At 46.8% G+C, this 13398-nt stretch overlaps 1 protein-coding gene across 1 annotated transcript in view; it reads right to left on the bottom strand.

Annotated features, from left to right (window-relative positions):
• The window catches only part of RP1 (RP1 axonemal microtubule associated), a 1008071-nt gene that overhangs the window by 437389 nt on the left and 557284 nt on the right, over positions 1–13398 (bottom strand). Inside the window, exons 27-28 of the mRNA XM_063923729.1 lie at positions 8855–9009; positions 6081–6159 (exon numbers count right to left, since the gene is read on the bottom strand). Of these exons, the coding sequence (XP_063779799.1) occupies positions 6081–6159; positions 8855–9009 (234 nt within the window). The remainder of the gene's footprint in view (positions 1–6080; positions 6160–8854; positions 9010–13398) is intronic.

Raw genomic sequence — 13398 nt, 5'->3', positions numbered from 1 at the left:
TCCGTGTGGAATGGGCTTTTACAGATTTTGGCTGTGGCAGGCCTGCCACAGAATGTGCAAGCTGAATTGTACTACAAATCCAACGAGCAATCGTCTGCTTAGAAGCAGGAGCACCCAGCTTGTTGGGTGCATACAGGATAAACAGCGAGTCAGATTTTCTGACTCCAGCCGTCCTGGAAACATATATTTTCAGGGCCCTGACTACGTCCAGCAACTTGGAATCCTCCAAGTCCCTAGTAGCCGCAGGCACCACAATAGGTTGGTTTAAGTGAAATGCTGAAACCACCTTAGGGAGAAATTGAGGACGAGTCCTCAATTCTGCCCTGTCCGTATGAAAAATTAGGTAAGGGCTTTTATAGGATAAAGCCGCCAATTCTGATACACGCCTGGCTGAAGCCAGGGCTAACAGCATTACCACTTTCCATGTGAGATATTTCAAGTCCACAGTGGTGAGTGGTTCAAACCAATGTGATTTTAGGAATCCCAACACTACATTGAGATCCCAAGGTGCCACTGGAGGCACAAAAGGAGGCTGTATATGCAGTACTCCCTTGACAAACGTCTGAACTTCAGGAACAGAAGCTAGTTCTTTTTGGAAGAATATCGACAGGGCCGAAATTTGAACCTTGATGGACCCTAATTTGAGGCCCATAGACAGTCCTGTTTGCAGGAAATGCAGGAATCGACCCAGTTGAAATTCCTCCGTAGGGGCCTTCCTGGCCTCGCACCACGCAACATATTTACGCCAAATACGGTGATAATGTTGTACGGTTACATCCTTCCTGGCTTTGATCAGGGTAGGGATGACTTCATCCGGAATGCCTTTTTCCTTCAGGATCCGGCGTTCAACCGCCATGCCGTCAAACGCAGCCGCGGTAAGTCTTGGAACAGACATGGTCCCTGCTGGAGCAGGTCCTGTCTTAGAGGTAGAGGCCACGGGTCTTCCGTAAGCATCTCTTGAATTTCCGGGTACCAAGTCCTTCTTGGCCAATCCGGAGCCACGAGTATAGTCTTTACTCCTCTCCTTCTTATGATTCTCAGTACTTTTGGTATGAGAGGAAGAGGAGGGAACACATACACTGACCGGTACACCCACGGTGTTACCAGAGCGTCCACAGCTATTGCCTGAGGGTCCCTTGACCTGGAGCAATATCTGTCCAGTTTTTTGTTGAGGCGAGACGCCATCATGTCCACCTTTGGTTTTTCCCAACGGTTTACAATCATGTGGAAGACTTCTGGGTGAAGTCCCCACTCCCCCGGGTGAAGATCGTGTCTGCTGAGGAAGTCTGCTTCCCAGTTGTCCACTCCCGGAATGAACACTGCTGACAGTGCTATCACATGATTTTCCGCCCAGCGAAGAATCCTTGCCACTTCCGTTATTGCCCTCCTGCTTCTTGTGCCGCCCTGTCTGTTTACGTGGGCGACTGCCGTGATGTTGTCCGACTGGATCAATACTGGCTGACCCTGAAGCAGAGGCCTTGCCTGACTTAGGGCATTGTAAATGGCCCTTAGTTCCAGGATATTTATGTGAAGTGACGTTTCCATGCTTGACCACAAGCCCTGGAAATTTTTTCCCTGTGTGACTGCTCCCCAGCCTCTCAGGCTGGCATCCGTGGTCACCAGGACCCAATCCTGAATGCCGAATCTGCAGCCCTCTAGGAGATGAGCACTCTGTAACCACCACAGGAGAGACACCCTTGTCCTTGGAGACAGGGTTATCCGCTGATGCATTTGAAGATGCGATCCGGACCATTTGTCTAGCAGATCCAACTGAAAAGTTCTTGCGTGGAATCTGCCGAATGGAATCGCTTCGTAAGAAGCCACCATCTTTCCCAGGACCCTTGTGCACTGATGCACTGACACCTGGCCTGGTCTTAGGAGTTTCCTGACTAGGTCGGATAACTCCCTGGCTTTCTCTTCCAGGAGAAACACCTTTTTCTGTACTGTGTCCAGAATCATCCCTAGGAACAGCAGACGTGTCGTCGGAATCAGCTGCGATTTTGGAATATTTAGAATCCATCCGTGCTGTCGTAGTACTATTTGAGATAGTGCTACTCCGACCTCTAACTGTTCTCTGGACCGTGCCCTTATCAGGAGATCGTCCAAGTAAGGGATAATTAAGACGCCTTTTCTTCGAAGAAGAATCATCATTTCGGCCATTACCTTGGTAAAGACCCGTGGTGCCATGGACAATCCAAACGGCAGCGTCTGAAACTGATAGTGACAGTTCTGTACCACAAACCTGAGGTACCCTTGGTGAGAAGGGCAAATTGGGACATGGAGGTAAGCATCCTTGATGTCCAGAGACACCATGTAGTCCCCTTCTTCCAGGTTCGCTATCACTGCTCTGAGTGACTCCATCTTGAACTTGAACCTTTTTATGTAAGTGTTCAAGGCTTTCAGATTTAAAATGGGTCTCACCGAGCCGTCCGGCTTCGGTACCACAAACAGCGTGGAGTAATACCCCTTTCCCTGTTGTAGGAGGGGTACCTTGATTATCACTTGCTGGGAATACAGCTTGTGAATGGCTTCCAATACCGCCTCCCTGTCGGGGGTAGACGTTGGTAAAACAGACTTCAGGAACCGGCGAGGGGGAGACGTCTCGAATTCCAATTTGTACCCCTGAGATACTACCTGCAGGATCCAGGGGTCCACTTGCGAGTGAGCCCACTGCGCGCTGAAATTCTTGAGACGGGCCCCCACCGTGCCTGAGTCCGCTTGTAAGGCCCCAGCGTCATGCTGAGGACTTGGCAGAAGCGGGGGAGGGCTTCTGTTCGTGGGAAGAAGCTGTCTGTTGCAGTCTTTTTCCCCTTCCTCTGCCCCGGGGCAGATATGAGTGGCCTTTTGCCCGCTTGCCCTTATGGGAACGACAGGACTGAGCCTGAAAAGACGGTATCTTTTTCTGCTGCGAGGTGACTTGGGGTAAAAAGGTGGATTTCCCAGCCGTTGCCGTGGCCACCAGGTCCGATAGACCGCCCCCAAATAACTCCTCCCCTTTATACGGCAATACTTCCATATGCCGTTTGGAATCCGCATCCCCTGACCACTGTCGCGTCCATAATCCTCTTCTGGCAGAAATGGACATCGCACTTACTCTTGATGCCAGAGTGCAAATGTCTCTCTGTGCATCTCGCATATATAGGAATGCATCCTTTAAATGCTCTATAGTCAATAATATATTGTCCCTGTCCAGGGTATCAATATTTTCAGTCAGGGAATCCGACCAAGCCACCCCAGCACTGCACATCCAGGCTGAGGCGATTGCTGGTCGCAGTATAACACCAGTATGAGTGTATATACTTTTAAGGATATTTTCCAGCCTCCTATCTGCTGGCTCCTTAAGGGCGGCCGTTTCTGGAGACGGTAACGCCACTTGTTTTGATAAGCGTGTGAGCGCCTTATCCACCCTAGGGGGTGTTTCCCAACGAGCCCTAACCTCTGGTGGGAAGGGATATAGTGCCAATAATTTTTTAGAAATTAGCAGTTTTTTGTCGGGGGTAACCCACGCTTCATCACACACTTCATTCAATTCATCTGATTCAGGAAAAACTACGGGTAGTTTTTTCACACCCCACATAATACCCCTTTTTGTGGTACTTGCAGTATCAGAGATGTGCAAAACCTCCTTCATTGCCGTGATCATGTAACGTGTGGCCCTACTGGAAAATACGTTTGTTTCTTCACCGTCGACACTGGAGTCAGTGTCTGTGTCTGGGTCCGTGTCGACCCACTGAGGTAACGGGCGTTTAATAGCCCCTGACGGTGTTTGAGACGCCTGGACAGGCACTAACTGAGCTGCCGGCTGTCTCATGTCGTCAACAGTTTTCTGTAACGTGCCGACACTGTCACGTAATTCCTTAATTACGGCCATCCATTCAGGTGTCGACTCCCTAGGGGGTGACATCACCATTATAGGCAATTGCTCCGCCTCCACATCATTTTCCTCCTCATACATGTCGACACACACGTACCGACACCCAGCACACACACAGGGAATGCTCTGATAGAGGACAGGACCCACTTAGCCCCTTGGGGAGACAGAGGGAGAGTTTGCCAGCACACACCAGAGCGCTATATATGTATAGGGACAACCTTACAATAAGTGTCTATCCCTTATAGCTGCTTATATCTGTTATTTTGCCAAATAAGTGCCCCCCTCTCTTTTTTACCCTGTTTCTGTAGTTGCAGGATGCAGGGGAGATTCTGGGAGCCTTCCTACCAGCGGAGCTGTGTGGGAAAAATGGCGCTGTGTGCTGAGGAGATAGGCCCCGCCCCCTTCACGGCGGGCTCTTCTCCCGCTTTTTTCTGGAAAACTGGCAGGGGTTAAATACATCCATATAGCCCAGGAGCTATATGTGATGTATTTTTTGCCAAATAAGGTAAACTCATTGCTTCCCAGGGCGCCCCCCCCCAGCGCCCTGCACCCTCAGTGACCGAAGTGTGAAGTGTGCTGAGAGCAATGGCGCACAGCTGCAGTGCTGTGCGCTACCTTATGAAGACAGGAAAGTCTTCTGCCGCCGATTTATGGACCTCTTCTTGCTTCAGCATCTGTAAGGGGGCCGGCGGCGCGGCTCCGGGACCCATCCATGGCTGGGCCTGTGATCGTCCCTCTGGAGCTAATGTCCAGTAGCCTAAGAAGCCCAATCCACTCTGCACGCAGGTGAGTTCGCTTCTTCTCCCCTTAGTCCCTCGATGCAGTGAGCCTGTTGCCAGCAGGTCTCACTGAAAATAAAAAACCTATTTAAACTTTTACTCTAAGCAGCTCAGGAGAGCCACCTAGATTGCACCCTTCTCGTTCGGGCACAAAATCTTAACTGAGGCTTGGAGGAGGGTCATAGGGGGAGGAGCCAGTGCACACCAGCTAGTCCTAAAGCTTTTACTTTGTGCCCAGTCTCCTGCGGAGCCGCTATTCCCCATGGTCCTTTCGGAGTCCCCAGCATCCACTAGGACGTTAGAGAAACAAAGGTTTCACTATTTCACTCTCACTCAAAAAGTCCGTATTTCGGAATATTCCGTATTTCGGATATTTGGATATGGGATACTCAACCTGTATTATTTGTATTTTTCATATACTTTATATAATCAAAACTCTGGCATATACGTTAGAATGACAGGAAAGGCTCTGCCTCACGCCACTGCATGTCACTGAAATACTGTGTGTGTGTGTGTGTGTGTGTGTGTGTGTGTGTGTGTGTATATATATATATATATATATATATATATATATATGTTTTAATGGGTTTGCATCTTAAAATAGTGTATATCCTATTTCTGGAAAAGAGAAGAGGAAAGGGTGGCCATTGTCATTATAAGTGGTCAAAAGCAGGTGGCTTGTCTGTACTAGCGAGAAACAGAGTGTTCTATGGACACTCTGGGCAGCTCTGTGGTGGCTTGGTACTGGGACTAATGAGAAGCTGAGAGTCATAAGGACACTCTGGGCAGCTCTGTGGTGGCTTGGTGCCGGGACTAATGAGAATATGAGAGTCCTATGGACACTCCGGGCAGCTCTGTGGTGGCTTGGTACCGGGACTAGTGAGAATATGAGAGTCCTATGGACACTCCGGGCAGCTCTGTGGTGGCTTGGTACCGGGACTAGTGAGAAATGAATATCAGAGTCCTATGGACACTCCGGGTAGCTCTGTGGTGGCTTGGTACCGGGACTAGTGAGAATATGAGAGTCCTATGGACACTCCGGGCAGCTCTGTGGTGGCTTGGTACTGGGACTAGTGAGATTATGAGAGTCCTATGGACACTCTGGGCAGCTCTTTGGTGGCTCTGTGCTGGGACTAATGAGAAGATGAGAGTCTTAAGGACACTCTGGGCAGCTCTGTGGTGGCTCTGTTCCGGGACTAGTGAGAAGGTGAGAGTCCACAGCTTCACCCGATTAGGACAGATCCCCTACAGTACCCAGACATGGCACCATTCTCTACTGCCCTGCATTCCTGGAGATTAGGGTTATCTCCACCTTCAGTCGCCTCTCCTTCTCATCCTTCTCATCATGTCCGATTTGCTACTGTGTTTGGAGAATGAAAACATGTTTCAATTGTGGAATTTCTAATTGTTCCCACAAGTTATTATACCTTTGTTACTTCCATCACAACTCATCTTGATTTTCTGGAGTATTCCCAATGAAACTGCTTGAACGGAAAAAACATCAACCTACAGTGGAATTAACAATAAATATGAATCATTGTAAATTGTACAAAAATAAATGGTCAACAAAATTGTATTTAATTTTAGTCATTAGTAAATTGAACTATTAGCAATACTCACCCACATTTGCTATGTTCAATATTTGTACAGGAAACAGAGCAGAGATATTACATAGGAATCACTACCTATATACAGAAATGCATACACATAAAGTGGCTGCGGGGAAGCATGAGTACCTTATGCTGATGCATGAATCTGTAGGGCTACTGTGGGGATCCATGCGTCTATAAACAGCAAGCCGCACCGCGCCGCATTGGTTTTACACCAGCCATCCCAACTGCCATTCATTAGTATCCACCCTTGCAGAAGGCCCATGCCAAGTGCAAGAGATACGTCAGAAACAGTCTCCCATCCCCATATGCAGGAACAAGAGTTGCACACAGCTTTCATACATGTCCTAATTACTCCCATTTGTTCTACGCACTTACATTGTTGCTGCTGCAAAATTCACAATTTTCATGGAGAGACAGATCCGGCCAAGATAGGTCCAAGTCAGAATAAGACAAAGATATGCAAAAGTGTTTAAATTCATATCTACGCATGTGCTGTATACAAAGGCTCACTAATTGCGCCCATGCACACAGATCCGTCCAGTGCCAAATCAGCCCTATATTGCATGAGTTGTTTACACATACATATATTTACAGGATAAGCTACTGAAAACAGGCTCTGCTCTCTCCCATTCATTTATTTTCATAGCTTTTGTCAAAGCTCTAGTGTAGTGTATAGACTATACATTTCTTCATAAGAATCAATTATGTGACACCTCTCCATACCTCCGAACTATCCCGATTTTCACGGGACAGTCCCATTTTTTGGGGGTCTGTCCCGCTCTCCCTCCCACAGGCCGCAGTGTCCCGCAGTGGTGGTGGTGGGGGGCAGTTGGAAGGCTCCAGACACTCGCTGCTCTGCTCAATTCAGCGCAGAGCAGCAGTGAATAGATGCTGTGCGCATAGCGTCTATTCACTAGAGATGGAGGGACAGGGGGCATCCCAGAGCGCTGGCAATGCCCCCATACTGCTGAAAAATGGGGGCGTGGCTCGCAATCGGAGCACTCCCATGAAGCCACACCCCTTTTCTATAGACCACTCCCTCTTTTGGGACGACGTTACTACTCTATGAGGTAAATTTACTAAGCTCCCGTGTTTCTGCTGATTCTGCCTGAGATTAATCGCGGTAAGCATCAGACGTTTTCATGTCTATTTTTGACAAAATATATACAGTAATTTACTAAGCTCCAGTGTTTGTCTAATTCGTGTTTTCTGATGTTGAAGCCATTAATAATCCAGAGCAGTGTTTTACGGAAGCGTCTGTCAAACTCTGCTGAACATGAAGCCATGAAGCCTGGTCCGTGCGAGTGAGGCTTGCTGGGACCTGTAGTTCCACTGTAAAAGACAATATTAATTCTCTATTTTACACAACTGATGGACTATCAACCGGCCATCCACAGCCCACGGATGGCGGGAATAGTCCCGGGTTTCAGCCATGGCCCTTGAATTGGGGGTCCCAATTCACCCAGGGAAACCCAGCCAGGGCTGACTAATTGAGTCTTTAATGCTACAGCCGCAGGGACCTATATAAATGTGTCCCCCGACTGTGGCATTATCTCCTTGACTAATGGAGCCCGGTGCTGTTTTAAAAAATACAGGGGATCCCCTACTTCTTTTTTTTCCCATATTTTTGGAACCAGGACCAGTCCAAGAGCCCAGTGCTGCTTCTTAAAATACTGGGGGATCTCACGCTGTTTTCCCCTGGTATTTTTAGAACCAGGACCGGCTCAAAGTGCCCGGGGCTGGTTATGCTTTGAAGGGGGGACTTCATACAATTTTTTTAAAATATTTTTAACTGTTTAGTACACTTTTGCACGGAGAAGCATGCACAGATCTCACTGATCCATGCAACATTCAACAAACATGCCAGTCAAAAGGTGTTCTATTTTAAAGTTCTATATCTGTACGAATTCCATCCTTTTACAGTAGTGTTTGTGTATTGTCATCAGTGATTAAGAATATGAATTCTTGGTAAATTTCTGTGTTCTGTGAGGTGTATGTGAAAATCCAACCGTGTTTGGCCGATAGTCTATTTGTTCATACATGTGTGGGCGGCCGTATATCTCAATGAATTTGACAAACTCTGCCGTGTTTGGTGTAAATCACCAAAAGGCATTTTTTCGGCCATGAATGCAAACTCGAATGGACACGGGAGCTCAGTAAAATTACCTGTACTTCTGTATTTCGGATCCTCCCACTATCCAGTATGTGATTTGCTGCTTGTCTCCATTCCCATTGGGATATTTTGACAGTGTTCCTGTCACATGCAACCTCAATCTCACTAAAGTAATCATACAAGTAGATAGATCACTGACCCCCACAATAACAGTACCTTGAAGACTGGCTACTTCCTGTTCAGTGCAATGTACCTTACAATGGAACACAGCAAAAGTGGGTTAATAGATACCCAGTAGTCCAAGTAACATTGGGCACTGTTATTTTAAAAAAGACAAACGGTATAACAAAATAAATAATCCTAATAATAATAATAATAATAAAAAATAAATAAATATAACAAGTATTTGACCATGTGCCTCAATATTATCTGCATATAACATGTAACTCATTGAAAATGTACAGTAATATGTTACCTGTCCTCTCTGAAACTTGAAAGTTTGAAACTTGCTTTTATGTAGTTTGCGTTTGCCAGAATCCCCCTTATTTCCAAAGATATTGATATAAACAGTATATTCTGCATCAGTATCAGAAATGTTGCCTGTATAAACATGAATCTCATAATCCAGCACTGCAACACAAATGGAAAGGTAACACTGTTTACAATATGTGCATGCAATTCTTTAAAGAAATAGCTACTTTGCATATGTTAGAAAATTGAATTGTGGCAATATACTGAACACTACATTCTATAGTTGCAGAATAAAAAAGTAATAATATCATAGGACAGAGGGGTCATTCCGAGTTGATCGCTCGCTAGCTGTTTTTAGCAGCCGTGCAAACGCTGTGCCGCCTCCCACTGGGAGTGTATTTTAGCTTAGCAGAAGTGCGAACGAAAGGAGCACAGAGCGGATACAAAAGAATTTTGTGCAGTTTCAGAGTAGCTTCAGACCTACTCAGTGCTTGCGATCACTTCAAACTGTTCAGTTCCGGATTTGACGTCACAAACACACCCTGCGTTCGCCCAGCCACGCCTGCGTTTTTCCTGGCACGCCTGCGTTTTTTCAAACACTCCCTGAAAACGGTCAGTTGACACCCAGAAACGCCCACTTCATGTCAATCACTCTGCGGCCAGCAGTGCGACTGAAAAGCGTCGCTAGACCTTGTGTAAAACTACTTCAGCCGTTGTGAAAGTACGTCGCGCGTGCGCATTGCGCCGCATACGCATGCGCAGAAGTGCTGATTTTTTGCTTCATCGCTGCGCAGCAAACATGTTCAGCTAGCGATCAACTCGGAATGACCCCCCAGAGTTGTCACCCACACCATGCCATTTATTACAAACACTTGTGCCATAAAATAAATGACTACAAAATTGATTAAGTAGTTCTAATCAATATTCAACCAAATGGCTCGTCCCAGCTGCTTGTTGAATAATTTAACCAAGGGGGTCATTCAGACCTGATCGCTGCTGTGTGTTTTCACACAGCGGGCGATCAGGTCCAAACTGGGCATGCGTATGCACCGCAATGCACAGGCGCGTTGTACGGGTTCAAAGCAGATCGCCACTCAGTGATGGGTTTGTGCAACGGATCCGTTCGCATGGACGATCTCAAGAAGATTGACAGGAAGAAGGCGTTTGTGGGTGTCAACTGACCGTTTTCAGGGAGTGTGTGGAAAAACGCAGGCGTGTCTATGTGTTTGCAGGGAGGGTTCCTGGCATCAGTTTCGGTCCCGGACAGGCTGATGTGATCGCAGTGGCTGAGTAAGTCCTGGGCTGCGCAGAGACTGCACAAAATCTGTTTGTACAGCTCTGCTACACATGTGATTGCACATTTGCACGGCGAAAATACACTCCCCCTGTAGCAGGCGACCATCTGATCGCAGCAGTGCAAAAATCGCTGCCTAGCAAAGAGGTCTGAATTAGGCCCCAAATTCACTGAGCATCTGTTCCTGTATGGTGGATCTGGTTTTGTGAGTAGAAAAAAGGCAATTCTATCACTACTAGCAACCTAATTATTTTACATAGCATTAGTATATTGATTTGCGCTTTCATTAAAATATAAAATGAATCACTAACTATGTAACTGTAATCAATTACATAACATATATACAATGGTTTGGTATAGATGGTGCTATCATAGTAACTACAGCAAGAAACTTTAGCGACATTTGATTTCTGTGATTTGGGTGATGCAAAGCCTCTGATCTACAGGGGAAGCCTGAAATAACATAAGGCATCACCACATGTTTCAACAGCCCATTTCTCTAAGGAGCAAATTCAGCTAAGAGCGAGGTTCATAGGTGTGCGCAGGGGGGGTGCCTCGTGCGCACAGGCACCCCCTAATGTCTGGCACTCCGATCACACATGCATGATGCAGCGATCGCCGAGCAGGCTGATTACTGTCCCCTCTGAGCTGCACCCTGTCAGGACTGCAGTACTGACCGGACGCCTGGGTTAATCAAGGGTGCCACTGCCACCGGCTTTCAAGCTCCCGGCTCCACTTCCATGTACAAAAACAGCGTGATGTGATTACGTCATGCTGCTCGCACGCGCACACGCCACATGCCCACCTCTCTCCTTCTATGCTATGCCAACGCCAGCCACTGATGAGGATCAGCATGCAGCGAGCATTCCTCTTAGGAAGACAAATTCAATACTGGCAGGCGGCCGGCAGCAGCATTTTTCAGCAGCAGCAGTACTAGTCTGCGACTGTCAGTGTCCGTGAGCGGCTGACTTGTAAGTAAGCTGCTGCAGCTTGCAGGGGAAAGAGAGGGGGAGCCAGACCAGGCTGAGGAGGAGCACTGTAATTGCAGTGAGTGCCATCAGGGGTGTTTGGTGCACACCACAACATCTGACAATGTATCTGCTTTATTAGGATTGGTGCAAGGGTGGATATTTTATATTGCGTTGACACGCCCAAAAGGCGGTGCTAGACACACCCCTCTGATGGTGCACCCCCTAATAAAATGTGCTGCGCACGCCTATGGCGAGGTTATCATGATGGGTTGTTGCGCACACAACAGATTTACATTGTGGGCAAAGCAAACATTTTTTTGATGTTTATTTGCATCACTATGGCCCAGATTTACCAAGCCTTGCACAGGGATGAAGTACCAATCAATCAGTTCTTAACTGTCATTTTTAAAAATGGTGTTAAAAATTAGAGATGAGCGGGTTCGGTTTCTCTGAATCCGAACCCGCCCGAACTTCATGTTTTTTTACACGGGTCCGAGCGACTCGGATCTTCCCGCCTTGCTCGGTTAACCCGAGCGCGCCCGAACGTCATCATCACGCTGTCGGATTCTCGCGAGGCTCGGATTCTATCGCGAGACTCGGATTCTATATAAGGAGCCGCGCGTCGCGGCCATTTTCACACGTGCATTGAGATTGATAGGGAGAGGACGTGGCTGGCGTCCTCTCCGTTTAGAAATTAAAATAGATAGGAGAGTGAGAGTGAGACACTTCATTTACTTACTGGAGCTTAGGAGGAGTTATACTAGTGACTGATGACCAGTGACCTGACCCACCAGTGCAGTTTTATAATTTATTATTATTTAATAATCCGTTCTGTTCTTGTTCTCTGCCTGAAAAAAACGATACACAGTGACTCAGTCACACTCACATACCATATCTGTGCTCAGCCCAGTGTGCTGCATCATCTATGTATAATATCTGACTGTGCTCACACAGCTTAATTGTGGGGGAGACTGGGGAGCAGTTATAGGTTATAGCAGGAGCCAGGAGTACATATTAAACAGTGCACACTTTTGCTGCCAGAGTGCCACTGCCAGTGTGACTGACCACTGACCACTGTGACCAGTGACCTGACCACACTGACCACCAGTATAGTATATTGTGATTGTCTGCCTGAAAAAGTACACTCGTCGTGTGACTTGTGTGGTGTTTTTTTATTCTATAAAAATTAAAAAACTCATTCTGCAGACAGACAGTGTCCAGCAGGTCCCTCATTATATAATATATACCTGTCCGGCTGCAGTAGTGATATATATATATTTTTTATATCATTATTTATCATCCAGTCTATACTAGCAGCAGACACAGTACGGTAGTTCACGGCTGTAGCTACCTCTGTGTCGGCACTCGGCAGTCCATCCATAATTGTATACCACCGACCCGTGGTTTTTTTTTTCTTTCTTCTTTATACATACTACATCTCATTATCATCTAGTCTATATTAGCAGCAGACACAGTACAGTACGGTAGTCCACGGCTGTAGCTACCTCTGTGTCGGCACTCGGCAGTCCATCCATAATTGTATACCACCTACCCGTGGTTTTTTTTTCTTTCTTCTTTATACATACTACATCTCATTATCATCCAGTCTATATTAGCAGCAGACACAGTACAGTACGGTAGTCCACGGCTGTAGCTACCTCTGTGTCGGCACTCGGCAGTCCATCCATAATTGTATACCACCTACCCGTGGTTTTTTTTTTTCTTTCTTCTTTATACATACTACATCTCATTATCATCCAGTCTATATTAGCAGCAGACACAGTACAGTACGGTAGTCCACGGCTGTAGCTACCTCTGTGTCGGCACTCGGCAGTCCATCCATAATTGTATACCACCTAACCGTGGTTTTTTTTTTCTTTCTTCTTTATACATACTACATCTCATTATCAACCAGTCTGTATTAGCAGCAGACACAGTACGGTAGTTCACGGCTGTAGCTACCTCTGTGTCGGCACTCGGCAGTCCATCCATAATTGTATACCACCTACCCGTGGTTTTTTTTTCTTTCTTCTTTATACATACTACATCTCATTATCATCCAGTCTATATTAGCAGCAGACACAGTACAGTACGGTAGTCCACGGCTGTAGCTACCTCTGTGTCGGCACTCGGCATTCCATCCATAATTGTATACCACCTACCCGTGTTTTTTTTTTTCTTTCTTCTTTATACATACTACATCTCATTATCATCCAGTCTATATTAGCAGCAGACACAGTACAGTACGGTAGTCCACGGCTGTAGCTACCTCTGTGTCGGCAC

This window comes from Pseudophryne corroboree, chromosome 5 (assembly GCF_028390025.1).
Source record: "Pseudophryne corroboree isolate aPseCor3 chromosome 5, aPseCor3.hap2, whole genome shotgun sequence".
In the NCBI taxonomy this organism is placed as follows: Eukaryota; Metazoa; Chordata; class Amphibia; order Anura; family Myobatrachidae; genus Pseudophryne; species Pseudophryne corroboree.
Note: the sequence above shows the minus strand (reverse complement) of the source record. Positions and strands in the feature narration are given on the sequence as shown.